Source organism: Galleria mellonella, unplaced genomic scaffold, assembly GCF_026898425.1.
Source record: "Galleria mellonella isolate WM207_F2 unplaced genomic scaffold, CSIRO_AGI_GalMel_v1 utg184, whole genome shotgun sequence".
Classification (NCBI taxonomy): domain Eukaryota; kingdom Metazoa; phylum Arthropoda; class Insecta; order Lepidoptera; family Pyralidae; genus Galleria; species Galleria mellonella.
This window is the reverse complement of record NW_026442025.1, coordinates 8,443,464-8,465,276: the sequence shown is the minus strand read 5'-3', so window position 1 is coordinate 8,465,276 and position 21,813 is coordinate 8,443,464. Positions and strand designations below refer to the sequence as shown.

The window sequence follows — 21,813 nt, the reverse complement described above, 5'->3', positions numbered from 1 at the left end:
TCTATGATGCCAATTAACAATTTATTTCATTATTATATATGCATTTTTATATAATTAATTTGCCGATACACACTCAGCAAACATACTTGGAAACCAGTATAAAGTCTCATTTGAATCCTGTGTATCGACCCATGCTAGACCTTCTTTGACCATATGGTTCAATGCATTTTGAGCTCTGGTTTCATTCCATCTGTAACAAAAGATTCCATTAAGCATCAATATATCTAATATCTGTATGTATGGGGGAGTGAAGGGATTGTTAGTAATGGGGACTACCAACCTCATTGGTAGCAATATACCCTGTCAGATTATCCTCCATGTAGTGCTTCCTGGAAGCTATTGTGCATAATTCTAGGTGAATTCATCATGATGAGCTAACTGACTTGCCTTTTTGTTCTCACCTATCATTCATCACTGATACTTCACCAGCATATGCCATTAGTATAGATGAGGTAACCATTCCATTATCATCCATTAAAAATAAAAGTCTTTATGAACTTGTTAGTGATCTGTCCCGATTTTACAGTCTGAATAAAATACAGCCCATGCTGACTGATAACAATTATCCTTCTATTTTATACATTCCAAAAAAAATTATTTTTTTTAGTTTAAATTATAAAAATAATTAAGAGTCCTATTTGTAAACTCACTCAATACTGAATCAATTTGTCTATCTCAACAATAGCCACATAGAGATAACAATAAAAAGTTACAATTAATGAAACAGCACTTATATACTAATTTTTAAACATATTGAAAAGAAAGAAAATACCTAGATGCACCAAAAAATGAAATAGAATTTTATGATTGGATTTGTTTTGGATTTAAACAATTTCATACATTTGACAATAGAAGCATTATTAAATAGTTACTCATATATTATATACCGACTGTATCCCATCTCATCCACATAAGTACATAATTATCCTATGTACAAAGTTAGGATATAACCTACCTGTGTAACAAATTTAAATCTGTTTAGTAGTTTTTTTTGTAAAACAGTATCCATTCACCCATTGCTACAAATTTTCACATTTATCATATTATAATATATATTTCCTTACCCCAGATCACTGATGAGTATTGTGGTCGACACCCATGCAGTGCCAAGTGAACTAGCCTTCTGAAGAACTTGAGTTTGGTCTAGATTGAGTTCACCAGGGACAGATTGCACTAACCATTTACCTTTGCCTATTGACACTACAGTAAACCTGAAAATATTACATAAATTATAATAAAATTTATAGAATTTTGTTAATAAACATAATTCAAGATTTTCTCAAGAAAAGTAAAAGTATAAATTAATATTTGATTTACATGATTCAAACACTTTTGGTTGCAGAAAGAGGGATCAAAATTGATACAGATATAATACATTAAAAAAAATCCTCCTTTTTTAAATCTTGATAATGATTAATCAAACAATACAAAACAAATTATTAATACTTGCCCATTGCCAAATATCCTAAGTTTTTTCACAGCTGCTAATAGATCCTCATTTGTGATGTCTTGATGTTTTCTTGCCTTTCCTCGAGCTGCAATAAGCCTTGTACGTAGTTCTTCCAATGTTATAAGACCACCATTCTTGTAATTTGTTGCTAAACATACTTCTACAATCTGAACTCCCAATTCATAATAGAAATCACCAATTCCTGTAAAACAAACATTAGTTACTTCACATTTTTACATATATTTTAAAATACCAGAAATAAAATGTAGGAACTATTTTCCTGTAATCATGTCATGTTAAGAACTGATAGTGAATTTAAAATATAAACATTGTTCATAATTAATAATAAAATTTAAGATTACTTTTATGACTGCTTTTACATGTATATGAGGAAACCAATAAACCTTTTATAAAATTTGGCATAATTTAGTTATTATTCCTTTCTTCATATGCAATCATAATTTTTATCATGGTGGATTAGGCTCTTTATTTATTTCACAGAACTATTTGCATATTATAACATAGTGTATACTCCTAACACTAATACATCGGGGGGAAAGGGATTGTTAGTAATGGAGACTGAGAATCCCATTGCTAAGAATATACCCAACCAGGTCGACCTCCTCGCAGTTCTCCCTGGAAACTATCATGGTTAATTCCTGATAAATTCATCATGATGGGCTAACTGGCCTGTTTTCATTCTTATCTATCACCCTTCACTGGCACTCTGCCAGTGTATCCCGTTAACGCAGGCAGCGTTATCATACCATTTTCACCCATAAAAAAATACTAATACATCTCTATTATAAATCACATAATGTTTTAAAAGAGTCTTAAAAATATTGGGATATCTCTATATCATATAATTGTAAAGAAACAGTTTTAATTTTTAAATATAATAGAAGTGTCTCCATTATATTACAAATATTTTATAAATAATTAGAGCATATTGCAATTGGTATTGGTCTCCCTTAGTAAAGTTAGATACATATAGTTCTCTGTCCATTTCATTTATATTATATATAGAGGATATCCTCTAAGGATATTAATGATTAAAACTGCACTTTAAAGATCATATTGTAGTCCAATAACAACTACTTTATAATATAAAAGTATCTACTTACCAAGCACAGACCAAAATCCTTTCCCCGACGCTAATGGATCTACGCCGATTGCAGCACACATCTCCTGGAACTGGCGTCTGAACTGCGCATTCTTTTTGATCTCACTTTTATGCTTCGATGCAAACTCCTCTAAATTCTCCCGAAACACTTCAAGCTGTTTCGACATTTGTTGAAACTGATTCTCCTGTATCTCAGAACCTTTCTCTCTGTACTTCTCCTGCTCTAATTTCTGTTTCTGTATTGCTCCTACACCCGCTCGGCGCCTCATTTTTATAATTTAGACTTTTTAATCTAATTAAGAAACTATAGAAAGTAAAAATATATTAACAGTCAAAATACCACTGACAAAATAATGAACTTAATAGTTTAACTACATTCTATAAGAAATAATGTGTATGTAATACAAATTAAAAAAAATTACAATTTAATAAAAATATCAGAACAACACAATAAAATTAGATTGTCAAAAGGTAAATAGTAAATTAGTAAGTAGGAGGAAAGGAAAATAATCCAAATGCAGAGGGGTCAATTCTGAAGCGTCATTTCTATAAATCAAATATTTTAACTTGATAGTTTAGCATACTGTTTTATGGTTTATATTAAAGTAAATTCTAAATTATTTTTACTCAAACTTATTAGAAATTTTGTTTATAGAAAAACATTTTGCCGTGATATCAAATTGAAATTCTAATTTTAAAGAAAAATTAACAGAAATATTGCCTCAGAATCGACTTTAGCCTGACAAACGTTACATTCTTATAGAGAAGGCACTGCTCTTATATCAAATTATTACGAAAATGAATATATAAAATCATCTGTAAACATCGACATAGTAAAATAATTTTTCCTAGTGTTGTTCAACTATTTATTTTTTACAAAAGCATTATTGTGAACTGATTATAATAAAGAAAACGCCGGTTCGTGTTGAAAAGTTATACTGACAGTTAATATAAAAAAATGAATAATTAAAAGAATACAATATTAGAAATTACAAATTACAAAGGAGTTTGTAATATGCTATTGTAAATAGTTGAACAACTCTAGGAATATTCATTTATTTTACCGTTTCAGTTATTTTGATTATGTATGATAAAAGACTTCTAGTCTGTTTCAAAACAGAATGAAAGTATATATATAATGTTGATTAATTTATATTTATATATGTATAATAATTAATTAGTTTAAGTTTTAATTTCACCTATAAAAATCATAGGAAATGAGGTCTGGTGATTGGGATGACCGTAGAACAGGACCTCCATGACCGATCTCAATGCTGATTTTGTAAAAAGTCACGTACCGTGACGTAATGAGACACCACTTCAAAGTATTTACGATTTGAATACATTATAACGAAGACTTTGTGCAGTTAAAAAAAAAAAATAAACCAATGTATTCATTCAAAAACTAGGCTATATACTTATTTTTTTAGTTGTTCCGTAGAATTAAATTTTCTGCAAACTACGCGCGTGCGGATTTGTATTTATTGTGGAGTAGCCATGCAGTATACAAAATAATTAAAGACAACTGTTTAGTACAATAACATTTTACACATTAAATTTTTATTTTATATGTACTTTATAATATATAAATAATGATTCCACGCAATTTGAATACTAATTAAAAAAATACCCTATATATTATACATAATAGAATGATTTATTTGACCATAAAATAGTCTGCTGATCTCTCATAGTAGTGAAAAAAGAAAATTGATAAATTTATTTAATATAAAAGTAAATTGAATTAAGAACTTTAATTAAATGTGTTACTCATTTCATTTAGAGAGAGTTATTATTTATCTTGGTTACCTGTTTTATTAATTTCTATTGGAACCTACCTATTGTATATTTTCAAATTCAATGAAAATTTTACATAGAATTATACAAACTATTTTTATACAAAGTGTCTGTGTTCTGTATTTTTTTATTTTTTTTTGATGAGTGAAAATGGTATGGCAACCCCGCCTGCGCTAACAGGATACGCTGGCGGAGCACCAGTGAAGGGTGATAGATGAGAATGAAAACAGGCCAGTTAGCCCATCATGATGAATTCATCAGGAATTAACCATAATAGTTTCCAGGGGGAACCGCGTGGAGGTCGACCTGGTTGGGTATATTGCTAGCAATGGGATCCTCAGTCTCCATTACTAACAATCCCTTTCCCCCCCTATGTTCTGTATTAGGCGCTGTATTTACTAGAATTTACTAAATATTATAAAATATTCGTTCAGTGTATTCATTAGACTAACTTATTTTTAGATGCCTTCTATCAAAATTACTTTGCATAAATTCCCTAATTTTTTATATTTTTTTTTTACTGTACACAGTGCCATCTACTGCCAAAACAATATGGCGTTAGCGTTTATGGAAAATTTTAAATTAGAATAAAATAGACTGAAGCTAATGGAAGAATAATATAAAGATACACTCGTTTTATCTATAAAAAAAAAAAATTCTAAGTAGATATTACCGATACTTCGAAAACTGTCTCCAATAACACATGATCTCAAAAGTTTTTTGCATATTTATTTTCAGGTTTTAAAAAGATTTTTATTAAACTTCTTTATAATTTATTAGTTCTATTTAGAAACATATAAAAACAATTTTCTTCTTTCATCCTTCCTCTAAATATTAGTTATATTATATAAAATTCATTAGGGTATAAAATAAATACTTGTTACTATAATCTAAGCTTGTTATCTACCTATCTTCTTACTCTTTTACAATTCAGTAAATAAGTACAAACTATTGACCCTAAAAATAAATTTCTTATAACAAAAAATAAGTAATTTCTGTTAGTGTCCTTTGGTATAAATATTTAAACCAAACAATAATTATTTCTCTGTATTAATTTTCTTCATTAACAATTTTTAGTGACTTTTTTTTTATGTTTCATAAAAAAAAAAAATAATGAACATCCCTGGTGGGGATCGAACCCACGACCTTTGGATTAGAAGTCCAACGCGCTATCCTCTGCGCCACAGGGACAGATATTTGACATATCAAAATAGTCGTAGGGTATATACGGCATATCTCATACTTTATAAATGTATATATTAATATTATACAAGAAATTCAGCAAATACGTTCAAATTGTAATTAAATTTTAAAATCAAGATACATTTTTATTTATCTTATTAATCTATAAAATATACATAATATTGCTTTCGAAGTTAAAAAGACCTTGTATTTATTTTGTTGTTGTAAATAAAAAATGAAAATGTCAACAAACGAACTTACCTTGAACTATCAAAATATTATTTTGCGAACTTTGAAATTATAGTGAATTGTGAAAATTAAATATATATTAATAATATGCTGTAGCAGCAGAAACTAAAATATAGGTCTAAATTATTATTTCTATATTAAAGATGGAATTTATTGCAACTGACGAATCAACTTTTCAACCTACTCATGTGGACAACAAAAATTCTAAAGAGAATGATTCTGTCGAAAACTTTCAAAAGTTTATTTATGATCTTTTTGAAAAAAATGGCGTGCTTAACGACTTAAGAGCTTATTTACGTGGACATATTATTGACGTGCTGAAAAGTGCGCAAACAGGTAATCTTAATGCTACTTTTTCTGTTAATTTCTCTACTTATATCTTTGTCGCAGTTGACTTTTATCATCAAGCATAATAGGATATAATTACGTGCATTAATAAAGTTGTAACACAATTCTAGCATAAACTTATTTTGATAAACTACAATAATAAAAAAAAAATAGAGTTGTCCACTACACTGTAGTGATAAGTATTTTTGGTAATCTAAAATAATATTACAAAGAGGAAGTTTTGATAATGAATAAACATAAAAAATATTAAACAATGTTTAGAATACTTTCACTTGTAAAAGCTACATTAACAACAAGTAACATGGCCTATATTTTATTATCAAAAAATAGTGCAGTCAGATATAAAAATAGTACAATTATAGAAAATAGCCTTTACCGGATTGAATATTGAAGTATCACTATAATTTAATGACTTACCCCCAATCTGGGCAGACAAATATTTATAATAGGTGTTTAATAATATGAGAGGGAATAAATTATTCTAAATGATATTAACAATGTTTTTTTCTTTCATCAATTATTGTTTGCTACAGGTGATCCATCACCATGTCAAAGACACTTCACTCAACGTCTAGAGTTAACATACCAAGCTTTGAATATACTTATTGCAGAATATCTCTTTTGTTTGGTGAGTGCTTTTTACATTTTTTTTTTATGAATAATGGGATACGTACTCCATTTCTGTTATTGGTTTATGGTAATCTCATTATCACTCATCATCCCATACTAAATCAGATCAGTCGACTCATTTGATGAATTCACTAGGAATTTACTACAATTGTTTCTAGAAGGAACTTTAACAAAGAGGTGGATTTAAATTAAGTTTTACAAATTGATTGTCTATGGCCCACTTTAAGACAGAACACTTATCCTTATTTACATCTATTAAACCACAGAATAATTTAAAAAATATGATAAATGAAAAAGAAGTAATATTGTTTATAATATAAAAATCTCTGTTACAGGAGTTTAGCTACAGTCTTTCGGTGTTTATATCAGAGATACCACTTGCAAACATGGTATTTGCATATGCCAAAGCCCTGCTTCATAGTCATAATGAAGGAAACCCAGTATTGAAATTTACGGATGGAGATGTTTGGTCTATCCTCAACTATTTGGGTTAGAATTGTTTATATGCTAGCTATTGCCTGTTGATATGTTCTGTATAATTTATCTGCTTATAAAATACATTTTTATTTTCTTTTATAAATGTTTAGTTCTATCTGTAGATACAGATGTATGATCTTAAAATGACCATTCAATTTTGTTTTAGATTTTTAATGAGCATGTAATTAATTTTTAATGAGAATTAAACTCTATAAGTAACTACATTTGATAAAATGTATTAATCTCCAATTTTCACCATAACATAATAATGTTTTAATAAGATATGTGATTATTTAGGTGTTGTTTTTATCCAAATCTTAATTTTTGATATTAATAGTAAATCTTGACTATTCTGATAAAGGAATAAATTGCACTATTTCATACATCTTACCAGAATATAATTGATTTGTGCTCATAATTAAAGCCCATTTAAACATATAAATCAATATTTGAATTTTTTACTAGTATAGTATATAGTAGCATATTATGTGGTTGTGCTAGAATGTAATAATGGTATTTATTTAATTTTTTTCTTTCAGGTGTTAAATGTGATTCAGAACATGCATACAAAATAGTTGAATTGTATAAGAGCAAAGATAATCTACCATTGTTGTTATGTATATTGAAATGTATGCCAATGTATAACAAGGAAGGGTTCACCATAGAACAAGGTAAAAATTATCTGTTAAGGCTAATATCTAAACTTGCTTATTTATTTTAATTTGAAACAATAATTGAAATTTTTTTTTAAATGTTAAATAAGGATTTTGTACCATCAAATTAGGATTTGACACTTATACTTTCCAACTTCTTTCTACACTCTTTGTTTCTAGCAAACTTTTATAGAACACCATAGCCCAGGCTAACTGTACTTCTATACACAGTGACCCAATTTGCGAAGCTAAATGTAAAATTACATAATGAAACTGATGGTTTCATTTGTGACCAGTAAATAATTTAGATTTTTATTTCTTCAGATATTTCATCATTGGACAGTATTTCAAGTGTGAAGAGCTCTGATACTGTAGCAGAGAAAACAAATAGCAAGAATGGAGGGTGCCATGAGAAATGTAAACATTATGTATTTTGTAGAACTTGTCAGAACAGAATGAGCCGTGTTAAAGACAAGTATATGAAAAAAAGAAAAAAAATTGCAAAGGTATAATTAACAGTTGAGGTTCCTTTATAACTGTAATTAAATTTAATCTCAATTAGTACGAGTTAAATTGAAAATTGTTGTATTACATCAGTATAATTATAATTAAAAAAATACAAATGAATTAAAAATTGAGAATTTAATCTTTTTTTTTAAATAGATTAGAAATTATGTATAGGTTTCTTAAATATAACAATATATTACAGTATAAACTATCTATTTTAACAGCCCACATCAAACCACTGCTGGGCATAGGCCTCCAGTTTGTCGCACCATTTGTTATGGGTCTATGCTAATCTTATTGCTTCCCTGCTTAATAAAGTAATAAAAATAGAATAAAACTAAATAAAATGCAAAACTTGTTTCAACACAAACAATATTATAATATGGTGTTCTTTCAACTGTATTACTCAGTTAATTCCTAGTCACAGCACCACATACTCTCTGTGATACACCTGTAATTCGATGGTTAAAATTCGACGATGCGACAGTAGATATTAGATTAACATTAGGTATTAATCTCAACCTTTTGATAATTTTAAAAGACTTTCACATAACATTTGAATGAAGAACGTTATAACGGATTTGGAATTCAGCATAGTGTCGTCTCTTTCCATTTATATTACAGACTGTGAAGGAGACAAACATGAACCCTTTAAATGTGGAACTTCTTTTGAAGAACATCAGTTTTATGGAGAAAGGCCTCATTGATGAGGTTTCTTGTCTTCTATACATTTTTAATAATTGTATCAATATATAATAGCTAAAAGTTACCATCTTCCATAGCAAAATTCTTTGTTCATTGTATATTTATCAAATATTTACCCAATTTTTGTGTGTTAAGATATTTTTCATTAAATTTATATTAGTATTTAAATTGTTATGTAGCATTCATGTATATGTAATTTATTAATATCATGTAATAATTTAATTTTGGATATTAATATGACCTTATTCACAAAATCTATAATAAGAACTACCTTATCATCATATTTTGAAGGCGTGAATTTACTGGGTACAGAGGAATAACACCTGAGTCCTCGGGAATGGCAACACATGGGGATATCATGGGCGAAACAGTATACTCTGTTATGTCCATGGTACTGATCATGTCTATAGCGATGGTTACCACTTTCCATCAGGTGGACCATCTGCTTGTTTGCCATTCTAAGTTGTATAAAAAAAAACTTATTTCTGTGAACTAGCAATGTATGTGTTGCTTTGTATGAAAGATGAAATACCCAGTATGGTCTCCATCACAGCTAGCAAACTCTTTACTTCTTAGAAAGAACAACACATGTTTTCTATAATAGTGTCTAATGTTATGCTTCTAGATGTTCCAACAATTGAAGTCTGTGTATGAAGCTGAAGTAGAAATGGTTAGGGTGGAAGAAGACAAGAAAACCAAACGTACCCTCGCCACACACATAGCACAGCTCCAAAGGCACCATGTGGAGGTATGCTATAAATATAGGAGTAGAAAGCTGAAAAAAATTGTTCAAAACTGTTCACCTATTTAAGTGGGATTTAGTAAAGTACTTGTAGTTTATATATTATGTATGGAGGCATAATACAATTAGGCCTCAGCAATAACAACTTATGAAGTATGATACCTGTCATACATTGCCATTCCTGTCGAACATCACAATCTATTTTGTATTGTAGACATGATCAGTACCATGGAGGGGTTTATGTCGACGACGAGATAGGCGACGGTAACCACATTCTATCAAGTGGGCCATTAGCTTGTTGCTATTCTAAGTTGCATAAAAAAAGAAAACAGTATCTTAATTTTGAAAAAAAAAAATATATAGAACGAACATTGAAGTAAATCCAAATCGTTTGAAAAATAATTATGAAAATCGATTCAGAATAAGCGAAATTATGACGTAAGATAATATATATATATAAATAAAAATTATAATTTTTCTAAGATGGAGGAAGCATTCAAAGCTCGCGAGGCAAAATTAGAAAAGAATGTGGAGCAGAAGAAAAGATTTCTATGGGGTCTAGCGCGTCAGTTGCGCGAACAACACGCCCAGCTTTCGCGGGCCATGCTTACACTGCGAGGGGAGGCTGATCGACTGACTGCCAAAGTGAGAGGCTTGCATCTTGTGAAACCAATTTTTCTATTACTTATCCTACAAAAAATAGGGTGTTTCGTCATAAAGGGATCACGTTGTCAAATATTACAGCACGCCTGTAACATCAAGTCCTATTCATTGCGATTGACTTAAAAAAATATTCTTTTAAATTCACTCACTCAATTACTCTGCACTATGAATAGTGTATTATAATTAAAAAAGTATATTGTACTTACACATTAATGATCAATGTTGTTGATACATTGAACAATGTTCATACATGTTCAATGAACATGTATGTGATATGTTAAATAATAATGTTGCTGTGTGTGCCCCGGCATAGAATGGGCCACTCCTTCCTTTCACGTGAGTGTCGTAAGAAGCGACTAAGAGAGGGCGAGAGATGAACAGCAGTGTCCTGAAAACATCTGTCTTAAAACATCTTTAAAAACCTATCTGCGGTTGCCAATAAGTCGCCACCTACCAACCTTAGTAACTACAGGCAAAACTCCCCTCATAGGGAAGGCTTATGTTCAGCAGTGGACTTTTAATGGCTGAAATATTAATATTAATTAATGTTCAAACTATAATAACAACTTTTCATAATATATCTTCTCTATATGTTAGGTTATAATTGGATTACTGCCACTCTTTAATTTTAATACAAACAAATGATAAAAGCATCTGTTATCTCAGGAAGATAGTTTAAAAACCCAACTGCTGGAAGCTGAAACAGTTTTAAAGAAACGTGGCGAGGAGATGCGTGCCCAAATATCCAACGAGCTAGTTATTTTAGAAGGCCACCTGGAGTCAATGAAGAAAGAAAGAGAGAGCATCAACCGAGAACGATTAGAATTGCAAAGCTATAAAACTCCTGATACATCTATCAAACATGGCCTAGAGAGTGAAGATTTAAAATCGCATTATGATCTATTAAAAGATGAATTTTTAATACTGAAGAAGTATCTAGAAACAATCAAAATGGAGCCCAAATGTGTTATAGAAAGAGAGACAATTACTGACTTGAATGATGTCACATCAAAGATTAATATAATGCTAAACAATGAGGAAGCAGATAGGAATTTGTTGAAGAGCGATAATGAGGAGCGAGCACGCGCACCAAACATAGTGATCAATGATTTGAAGAAACAGAAGAATGTTAATTTCAGTCAGGTGAGTTACGTCTACTTTTAATTTAATTTTTATTTATTAATCGACTTCAAAAAGGGACGAAAATTTCGGTGTTTGTTTTTTATATTTGTTATCCCATAACTCTTTTGGAAATTTGGATTTGGAAAATTATTTTTTTATCTAAAAGAATATGTGTTTAGATTGGTCCCATAGTATCCTAAATCGATTCAGTAATTAAGTTTTTAAACCAAAATTACTATTTTGTCACAATTCAAGTAGGTTTTGTGGAACACAATCTTAAATTATTTATTTTAAAGGACAAATGAAACACTAGTGTACCATAATTATGCTACAGGCATATGTAATATATTTTCCAATTCTATTTTTTTATTTTTCACCAAATTAGTATTACTACTAATTTTGTATTATTACTTAAAAATGAATGGCAACCCCAAATTGTATGTGGTGAGTGGGATTTAAAATCTTTTATTGGCGCATGGAGATTCAAGTCAGGAATGAATGACTTACAAATTTAATACAACGATATTTGTAAACTAAAACTTTCTGCAGAGGTTCTGGGTCCGTAAGGCCATATACTTCCATTCATTCATTGGTAACTGTGTACTTTTACAGTCAAACCTAGACGAGGTGTACCGGCAACGCAGTCGTGACCGCAGTCGCTCGTCCGCGTCCAGTGAAGCGGGCGAAGTTGCTGACTGTGGTCACCATCGTGACCGCGACTCTGACTGTGACCGTGACCGTCATTGCGACCGCGACGCTCCCTGCTGTCACATGCAGTATGATGTCTTACAGCATTTGCGCAATGAAAACGAGAGTTTAAAGGACTTTGCTAGACAGGTATAATTTACATGTAATCTTACCAGTAAGGAGTCTATAGCACACAAAGAACGATGTCGTTATTTCATACAAAGGCACATTTTTAATTTATGTACGAAATGTCATTCGTTCACTCATTCATTCAATCTTGTACCTGTATTATTTGTGACTTCATCTCGAGTATTGATGAGACCGTGCAAATGACGCTTCACGATTCAATTCGTTTATTTACGAGTATATAAACATAGGTACAAAATTAACTTAAATAATAATAAATATCCCAAACATGACTTGCCATTTCTAGCGTATGAATTTGTAGTTAATTCTTCAATAACAAAATTATATGCAATATATGTTTAAAATAATTTACATCACAGAGACAAAATAGATTTTTAAAATCGAATTATTTACTGTGTATAGTAAATAATACACACAGCAAATAACTAGATTATTTTATACTATTACAGTATAAAAAAATGTGGTCCCAGCATAGAATGAGCCATTACTTCCTTTTCCGTTCATGTTGTAAGAGGGGACTAAGGGAGTTTAATGGATGACGAATGGGCAGGAGCATTTCTCTTAAAATATTACCAAACCTTAATTGCGGTGGTCAACCCGCTTGCCAAACATGGCAATTATTGCCAAAATCCCTCTAAGGGGAGGCCTATGTTCAGCAGTGGTCAGACGGCTGATGTAATGATATGATTATAGTAGCAAATAAGCGGGGGGAAGGGATTGTTAATAATGGGGTCTAATGAACCCATTGCTAGTAATATACCCTATCAGGTCGACCTCCACGCGGTTCCCCCTGGAAACCATCGTGGTTAATTCTAGTGGAATTCGTCACGATGGGCTAACTGACCTGCTTTCATCCTCATCTATCATCACTCACTGGTGCCCCACCAGCGTATACCGATAGCGTAGGTGGGGTTACCATTCCATTATCACCCATAAAAAAAAGTAGCAAATAAGCATACGGCCCGTCTATTGGTAAACAGTTATCGTCGCCTACAGACGCCTGTAAAACCAGGAACTATCTTCAGACGAAAAAAGAATTTTCCAAATCGATTATAAATAACAGTTATGATATGTAACAAATATAAAAAATATAGTCGAATTAAGAACATTGGAGGCGATTAAAAAAATACATACTAGGTACATAGGCATACTTAAACAGAGGTGTCTTCCAGACCAGCCTTGCGAGTATTTGAGAGAAATTTATACTATATATATTTGTTTAGCAAAGAACACACATCAACGACCTTATGAGTCAGCAAGCGCGTCTTCAGGCGGAATTAATCGCGACCCGCACTCGCATTGATGCGACCCGACCGCGAACCGCGCCTGACATCACACCGCGCTGCGCCTGCATCAATGAAAGGTATTTTTTTTAGATATTTACCTTGTATTGCAGGTGTTCATGGATGACGGTAACCGCTTCCGTTCACGTGGGCCTTTTGTATCTCTAATATTTTGCGTCTTTTGCATTTCTAACAATAAACAAGGGATTTCGAATATTTTCAGATTAAATATGAGCGAAAGCACAAACACGTTCGGTTGGCGCAAAGGTGCCGGCGAGGAGGTAAGCGTGTTCTCAGAGGCGCGGCCGCGGGTGGTCGTGCCCGGCGACATACTGCCATTCGTGGGTGCGCTCAGAGACACCAGGGATGGACGCAGGTTAGTAGCGACACTTACTTAGAAACTCGGTTATTTGTCTAATAATGCTTCGTTACTTGTTAAACATGAATTAAGTTCAGAAAAAAAAAAATTAAAAAAGCCCTCTCGAATGTATTTTTTTCCATTATAGGGTCATTCAATAAATCTTCTTTAATCATTCTGTGTATGCATTTTGCATCGGAGATTTGAAGTTTATGTGTCAATAGTTATTTTATAGTAAACGATACTTTAACCACATATAATATTGCTTTAACTGTCATGGAAGTAAACCTTGTCACTTACAAACTTAATTGATATTCATTTAAGAATGATGAAGTCAATATTATGGTAAATACACACAAAAAATACACTCCTCGCAAAAATTAAGGGAACATAAAATTTTTTGAAATTTTTGGGTGATTTTCAACAGGTTGTATTTCAGTGAAAAATAATGTACAGTGAAATTTAAAAAAATTGAAGCTTGAAAACTCTATTTTCAATTTTTTGGTGAAAAAATTTTTTTAACTCCGATTTCCATGCAAAAAAAAGCTGAAAATAATTTTTTTCTAAATTTTCTGGTTAAACAATTAATAAGCATGGAAAAATTTTTTCGAGTCATTGTATGATCTCTTAGCGTGTTTATTCAGTCCCTCAAAAATCGCTTTGGATGCAGCACGACCATTTGTCTCACGAGATATCGAACGGATGCAAAAGCATCCTTTTCCATTCAACTGCTAATATCTTTGGAACTACTGGTCGCACAGCACCCGGCGCCGAGTTTCTTTATCTGCATAAGATTTCCAATTAAGCACAGTCAAGAGTTAGTGAAGAAAAAAATTTTTTCCACCTCTAACATTGAATTGAAAAAAGTGGAAAAAAGTGACTTTTTCTCCTTTTTTGGTTACTTGGCTGTATCTTCGCTAATATGGGCAAAGCTAAGGTTTGAGGAAAATTTTACAGTCTATTGTTCCTTAAAGAATCCCCTAAATCCCTGGAGCGATCGGTTCAACGGTTTTTCCCGGACCAATTGATTGAAATTTTGGAAAAAATAAGGGAACAAGGTTTTTGTCCCTTAAACTCACCCTAATCCATTCAAAAATCAATAATTTCATTTGTTTTTCACTTTTTACTCAATTTTTTGTTTTTTAAAAATTCATTATCAAAAAAAAAAATCGAAAAAAATCAAGAAAATTTTTTTTGTGCGACCAGTAGTTCCAGAGATGTTAGCAGTTGAATGGAAAAGGATGCTTTTGCATTCAAAGTTCGATATCTCGGAGACAAATGGTCGTAAATGAGCCATCCAAAGCGATTTTTGAAGCTGAATAAACACGTCAACAATGGAGTTATTTTTTTCATGCCCATAGTAAAAACAAAACCTTAGAAAATTTAGAAAAAAATTATTTTCAGCTTTGTTTAAGAATGTCATGGAATCCGTCAAAAAATTTTTCACTTAAAAATCTGAAAACTGATTTTCATTCAAAATGATTAATTTCCTGTACGATTATTTTTCGCTGAAATACAGCCTGTTGAAAATCACCCAAAAATTTCAATAATTTTTATGTTCCCTTAATTTTTGCGAGGAGTGTACCTACAGCTAAATTGGGAATTTCGTAGAGAGAAGGGTGAGGAGAGAGGGGGAGTTTATCTAATTTATTATTTTCAACTTATTTTAAACAAGAAAAAGTTTTTCAATTCGTTAGTTTTTTTATATGTTTGTTTTCTCATAACTCGGTCATTTATAAACCGATTTCGAAAATACTTTTTTTTTTGTTAAGATACACTTTCAGATTGGTTCTATAAAAAAAATTATCAAAATAGATTTAGTAGTTTAGTTTTTAAATCGAAATAACTAATTTTGCCAAAATTGAAGTCTGTTTTTTTTTTTTTTTTTACAACACAAGCGGCAAACGAGCATGCGGCTCACCTGATGGTAAGTGACTACCGCCGCCCATGATCACCCACAATACCAGCGGCATTGCAGGTGTGCTGCCGGCCTTTTGTTTTTGTTGAACACAAGTGAAATTATGTAGTATAATGTATGTCATATTATGCAGGCATTTGATAAACACGTGGCGATCCCTGCGGCGTGGGACAACAGTAAGCGGTCGTCGGCCAGCCCCTCAAGTTATTGAGACCACGCCCATCCTTCACGCTACTGACGTCACTCCCGCGTCACCAACTACGCCCATCATGGATCGACCTAGTATTATACTTTTATTATATTCATTACTGTATTTATTTCAATAAGTAAAATAATGTGATAAAACGATATCTGGTCAAAAATGGGTAAAAATTTAGACTCACCTTTTACCATCGCACTGTTGGCTATCGGCATGGAATTCATCCTCCTAGAACCAAAATGGTTACACACAGTGCAGTTTTGGAGGAGCTTCATCTCGAGAACTTTCAGGTTATGGAATTATTGTTAATTATACATATGTAATATTAAAATTAAAAATAAAATAAAAAAAATAATAATAAGGTTTTTTAGGGTCGACAATGCGCGCGTGACACTTCAGTATTACAGGCGTCTATACATTATGTCTTACTTACTAAATAGTCGAGGGATGAACAGCAGTGTCCTTCTTTAAACATCACCAGAGCAGAGATATAGTAGTTAAAATTATATGTATGTATAAAAATATTTCAACAATCAAGTTAGTTCAGGGTACAATAGAACTGATACACCTGAAGAAGGTAAAAGCCCTTAAAATAATATTAAAAAAAAAGTTAGTTTTTCAACTGAAAATTGTAAGTATTTGTGTAATAATAAGGGATGATCATAAGAATAAGGGAAATGAGTCTTTTTCGTGAAAGAGATGGATGAATTGTATATAAAAAAAAGACAAAATAGAGAGATTACTCTAAACCTTAAGTAATATGATTTTATGGCATAAAAATAATTACTATGTTTTTATGCAGCCAGCGCCGCTCCCACACAAGATATGTGTGCTACAAATGCGGAAGACGAACCAAACATCATTGGACAATCAGAAAATATTACGATCAATCCTGTGTCTTGGTGAGTTTTGTATTTAAAATTGTATTTACATATATATAATTATATATACAGCTAGTTTAGTACGCACACCAATCTATTGAGAAGCAGCAGAGTTAAATATTGTGTTTTATTTTTTAATTTATTCTTTTCTGAAATGTAAGATAACCAATGCAATTTTATATTACAAAATTACTTTTTTTTTTTTATTTATTTCAAGTAAACAGTTTCATAGACAATACATTTCTTAGTGCCACTGTTTTGCAGTTTATCTGCAAATTTGCGCTCTACATACAGTTTAGTAAACAATTATGAACTTATATTTTAATTATATATCATTATACATACATACACACATATTGCATTCTCAATGTAAATTAGTCTTCACACCTTTGATCACGGGAATAAATGCTTAGAGACGTTGTTGCATATATGGCATTCTTATATTATTTTGTTGTTCATTAAAATGACGTATGGCAACACTATAAAAAATAAAGATAAACATTATATATGGACGCTCCTCAGTTACTTCGTATTTTATTTAAAATAATAATTATACGGACTATTCTGCCTGCCCTGTCATATAGAACAGACGTTATGTTCAATAAGCTTGGGTTTTGTATGATAATGGAATGGTAACCCCGTCTGCGCTATCGCCGATGGCCTATCGGTATAAACTAGCGAGGAACCAGTTAAGAGTGATAGGTGAGGATGAAAGTAAGTCAGTAGTCTGTCGTAAAGAAGTCTACAAAATTTAACCACGATGGTTTCGAGGCGAACAGCGTGGAAGTCGAACTGATAGTGTATATTGCTAACAATGGAGTTATTGCACTTATTTATTTTCTGATATTGCTACAACTTAGATTACATGTTTATTTTTGTTATTTACTTAATTTTCTTACACTGTATAATTATGTTAAAGTGAATGCTGTGAATACCTATAATAGGCATGTGCATTAATATTGTATTATATTTAATGTTTGTTATACCTATATGTTATAATGCAATATGCTGTTGGTGTTCCTTAAATAAATAAATAAATAAATTTTATTAACAGTCCCTATCTCTCCAATAGGTTTTCTATCACTAGTTACTACTTTCTGTTATTAATCTGTCAGTCCAACATAGTACTTTGTTTGACGAAGGAAGAGAATTATTAGCAACTGGGATTAATGGTTTCATTGCTAACTATTATGCTTTGTCAGATCAACCTCCATGCGATCCTTCCTGAAACACTCATGGTTAATTCCCAGTAAATTAACAATAGCCCGCCAGATCTGACTTCGTCCTCATCTATCATCATTCGCTGATACCTAGCCAGGGTATATAGACAGCACAGGCTGGATTACATTTTATTACCATTAATAAAACAAGCAATACCTTGCAGTATGTTGTTGAAAATAGAAAAAAAAATCTGTTCATAATCATACTGTGTTAATTTATAAAAAGTATATATAAGTACATATTTCATTTCAGTGACAATGTGCAACAACCAAAATTAACAGAAACTGCAGTCGAAAACAAAACTAGAGCAAAAAGTCCGAAATCAATGCTCAGGGAAGCAAAGCAAAAATTAAAAAAGTAAGTTTTTTGAATAGTATATATATAACAAACATAATTTACCATATATGCATTGTAATCGATATACTTCCAGCCTTTTTTACATTAACTATTAGGGTTAGCAAATATAGTTACCTTCATCAATTTAATTTATAAATAAATAAAAACTACTTGACATATTTCATAGTGCTATCTAGTCCCAAACTAAGCAGAGTTATTGGCGCTGTTTTTTTTTAATGGATGAAAATGGGATAGTAGCCCCGCCTGTACTATCGGGATACGCGGACGGAGCACCAATAAGGGATGATAGGTGAAGACAAAGCAGGTCAGTTGGCCCATCGTGATGAATTCATCAAAAATTAATCACGATGGTTTTCAGGGGGATCCACGTGGAGGTCGATCTATTAGGGTATATTGCTAGTAATAATTCTGTTGTATCTCATTACTAACTATCTCAGTCCCCCGAAATGAATAAATACATAGGACACATAGAAAACATACAGATCAATACAAACAGTCGGGGTGGGGGGGGGGGGGGGATTGTTAGTAGTACTACTACTGGTAGTCATATTGCTAGCAATATATCCTGTCAGATCGACCTCCACGTGGTCTCCCCCTGGAAGCCATTGTGCTAAATTCCTAGTGTATTTATCACGATGGGTTAATTAACCTGTGTTTTTATTCACACCTTTCATCATCATTCACTAGTGCCTCGCCAGTGTTGTATATTTATACTAAATACATTAAAACTATTTAATTTGTATCAATATCATGCAAAAAGTATCGTTTTAATTATATATGTATATATAAAAATATATAATATTACAGAAATTATGTTACATTAGCATTCAGAAACTACGTAGATTTATATTAATACTAAATACATTAAAACTATTTAATTTGTATCAATATCATCCAAAAAGTATCGTTTTAATTATATATGTATATATAAAAATATATAATATGTTAAAGTCGATTGGTGACCTCTGTCCCATTCGTGTTCAATCGTGAAGTCAGCTGTGTTTGCATGGCTATATATATATATATATATATATATATATATATATATATATATATATAAGGGTGGGAAATGGCGTGAACGAGGCGTGACGTTTACTGGGTACAGAGGAATAACACCAGAGTCCTCAGGAATGGAAATGCATGGGGGGTATCATGGGCGAGACAGTATATTCTGTTATGTCCATGGTACTGGTCATGTCTATAGGCGACGGTTACCACTTTCCATCAATGGACCGTCAGCTTGTATGCCATTCTAGGTTGTATAAATAAAAATCCAGAATTTGTATCTTTAGTATTTTATTTTTCGCTATGCATATTTTAAAATAACACACTCCCTGTAAAGTATCAGTTTACAACGTATTAACAAACCTATACTCTCTGTTTCAGTAAAAATAGCAAAAAAGTTCAACCGACAACTCATGAGAAAAGCCCTAACACTGTACTCCGGGAAGCTAAACTTCGTTTAAGGAAGCTTGAGATCGAAGCAGAAGCAGTCGAGAGGTCTTATCTAGACTTTAGAAAGAGACAAAATGAGTTGATAAAAGATAGAAAAAGCTATTCTATGAGCAAGGATAATCCACTTGAAAGCGATCTTGATAATTTAGGTAAATAGAAAATTTATACTATATTTTATTGAATTAGCAGCCCAAACAACGAAGTATATATATGCTCACTCTATATTATATATCACTAAAATCTCTAATAGGGTCGACTTTGGGTCATTGCTTGTATTTAGAAGAAAATTTAATTATATACTTTTTCAATTTGTGTATTATACTACAAATTTTACATTTTCTTTTCCACATTTGGCTGGTCCGCTTCACAACCGCAACCATGTTCAGGCAAGCAATCTATTAAGTCCTCGTTTATTATTTTTTTACTTTATTCGTAGTATTGCTTACAATATATCGCCTTCGTGAAAATTCTTATCTATAAATGTATTAGTACTTATGTTTTCTGTTTGCTTATTATTTCAGGTATAAAACGAAGCAAATCTTTGCAAAAAATAGATGACAAATCTAAGACTAAATTAGATACACAAACAAATTATAAAGAAACACTGCAGTTCATGAAAACAGATTTTAATAAATATCTATGTGAATATAAAGCAAACTTCGATATTAAGGAGATACAGTCCAAAAATAGAAGAGCAATTGAAAAAGTACATCCCAATACTAATATCGTCAAGAAAAATTATAAGGAAAAGCACAATTATTTAGAAACACCGTTAATTGAGTTTAGAAAATTTTATCATTCCCAACAGATGGGTAGGCCATTGACTATAATAGATAATCCTCGCCCAATTCCTTTAGAGAGAGAAGTTCCTTTAAAAAATAATGGAAATAGTAAACAGGATGTTTTTAAATTGAGAAATGAAAATATAAAAGAAGCAGAAAATTATGAAGAACTTGAACTTCAAATACAAAAGAATAATCTAAACAAAATTTACAATTTACCTGAACAAAGTGCTGTTGAACCTTCAAATAAAGAGCAAAATAATATTGAAAATTCACCTAAATTAGAAAAAAATATAAAAGAGGAAAGCAATGACAATGTTCTCAGGGTAGTAGTCGAAAATGTGAGTGAAACAAGTGAATTGAAATTAACAGAATCGCAATCTCAAGAATTGTTACTTGTGGTGCAAAGTTCTGTAGATGCAAGTCGTGCTTCACAATCTGATGAAAAAGAGAATATGTCTACTCGCATGACGATTATTGTGAGTCCAAGGAAAAATGACTGCAAAGGTTCAAACGATGTAGGTCTGGAGCCACTTAAAGCTACAGATATTCCCGAAAAGTCAGTACCGGAAGAAGTAGCTCGTCTAACTCAGAATGACGTATTAGATACAATTTTCCATGCTGACCCAAATAATCAAATATCCAGTACAGAAATGCAACTAGATATATCTAAAGAACAGTTAGAAGACTCTATTAGTGAATACGAGAAAGAAGACGATTATGTAAACGATTTTTCTGCAGACGTGGACAACTACAACAGTCGTTCAGAATATGAAAACAATTCCCCCATATCCCTGCCGAAAACATCGGAGGATGAAAATTTTTGGGAGACTTAAATTATTATTTTTATATGAAATAATAGAAATAAAACCAAAAT

The 21,813-nt window shown here is 31.5% G+C and overlaps 2 protein-coding genes and 1 non-coding gene across 4 annotated transcripts; 1 reads left to right on the top strand and 2 right to left on the bottom strand.

Moving 5' to 3' along the window:
* Positions 1–2: 2 nt before the first annotated feature.
* On the bottom strand, positions 3–3,099 carry LOC113512076 (vacuolar-sorting protein SNF8). Its single transcript, XM_026895848.3, has 4 exons — positions 2,575–3,099; positions 1,451–1,652; positions 1,065–1,211; positions 3–190 (listed from the first exon to the last, which is right to left on the bottom strand). Exons 1-4 carry the CDS (start codon positions 2,840–2,842, stop codon positions 55–57), a joined length of 753 nt encoding a protein of 250 aa, XP_026751649.1. The 5' UTR covers positions 2,843–3,099; the 3' UTR covers positions 3–54.
* A 2,389-nt stretch (positions 3,100–5,488) lies between these two features.
* Positions 5,489–5,561, bottom strand: Trnar-ucu (transfer RNA arginine (anticodon UCU)). Its single transcript has one exon. It is a non-coding gene; the product is annotated as a tRNA-Arg (tRNA).
* Positions 5,562–5,793: 232 nt separating this feature from the next.
* Positions 5,794–21,789, top strand: LOC113512156 (uncharacterized). 2 transcript variants are annotated; one of them, XM_026895959.3, is made up of 17 exons: positions 5,794–6,137; positions 6,683–6,777; positions 7,115–7,268; positions 7,796–7,927; positions 8,234–8,415; positions 9,041–9,127; positions 9,747–9,869; positions 10,347–10,508; positions 11,193–11,669; positions 12,261–12,485; positions 13,706–13,845; positions 13,989–14,141; positions 16,175–16,323; positions 17,043–17,142; positions 18,595–18,699; positions 20,086–20,303; positions 20,676–21,789. In XM_026895959.3, exons 1-17 carry the CDS (start codon positions 5,945–5,947, stop codon positions 21,770–21,772), a joined length of 3,792 nt encoding a protein of 1,263 aa, XP_026751760.1. In that variant the 5' UTR covers positions 5,794–5,944; the 3' UTR covers positions 21,773–21,789. The 2 variants fall into 2 exon arrangements, with proteins under 2 accessions (XP_026751760.1, XP_031764970.1); XM_031909110.2 differs by lacking the exon at positions 9,041–9,127.
* Positions 21,790–21,813: the final 24 nt, after the last annotated feature.

What these genes read in the sequence shown, in the direction of transcription:
- LOC113512076 (XM_026895848.3), bottom strand. Translation starts at nt 2,842, where the DNA reads ATGAGGCGCCGAGCGGGTGTAGGAGCAATACAGAAACAGAAATTAGAG. An exon ending in CTTAGGATATTTGGCAATGG is followed by an intron (nt 1,212 to 1,450) that starts GCAAGTATTAAT and finishes TAATATTTTCAG; the next exon opens with GTTTACTGTAGTGTCAATAG. An exon ending in ATACTCATCAGTGATCTGGG is followed by an intron (nt 191 to 1,064) that starts GTAAGGAAATAT and finishes CTTTTGTTACAG; the next exon opens with ATGGAATGAAACCAGAGCTC.
- LOC113512156 (XM_026895959.3), top strand. Translation starts at nt 5,945, where the DNA reads ATGGAATTTATTGCAACTGACGAATCAACTTTTCAACCTACTCATGTG. An exon ending in CTGATCGACTGACTGCCAAA is followed by an intron (nt 10,509 to 11,192) that starts GTGAGAGGCTTG and finishes CTGTTATCTCAG; the next exon opens with GAAGATAGTTTAAAAACCCA. An exon ending in GCAAAGCAAAAATTAAAAAA is followed by an intron (nt 18,700 to 20,085) that starts GTAAGTTTTTTG and finishes TCTCTGTTTCAG; the next exon opens with TAAAAATAGCAAAAAAGTTC.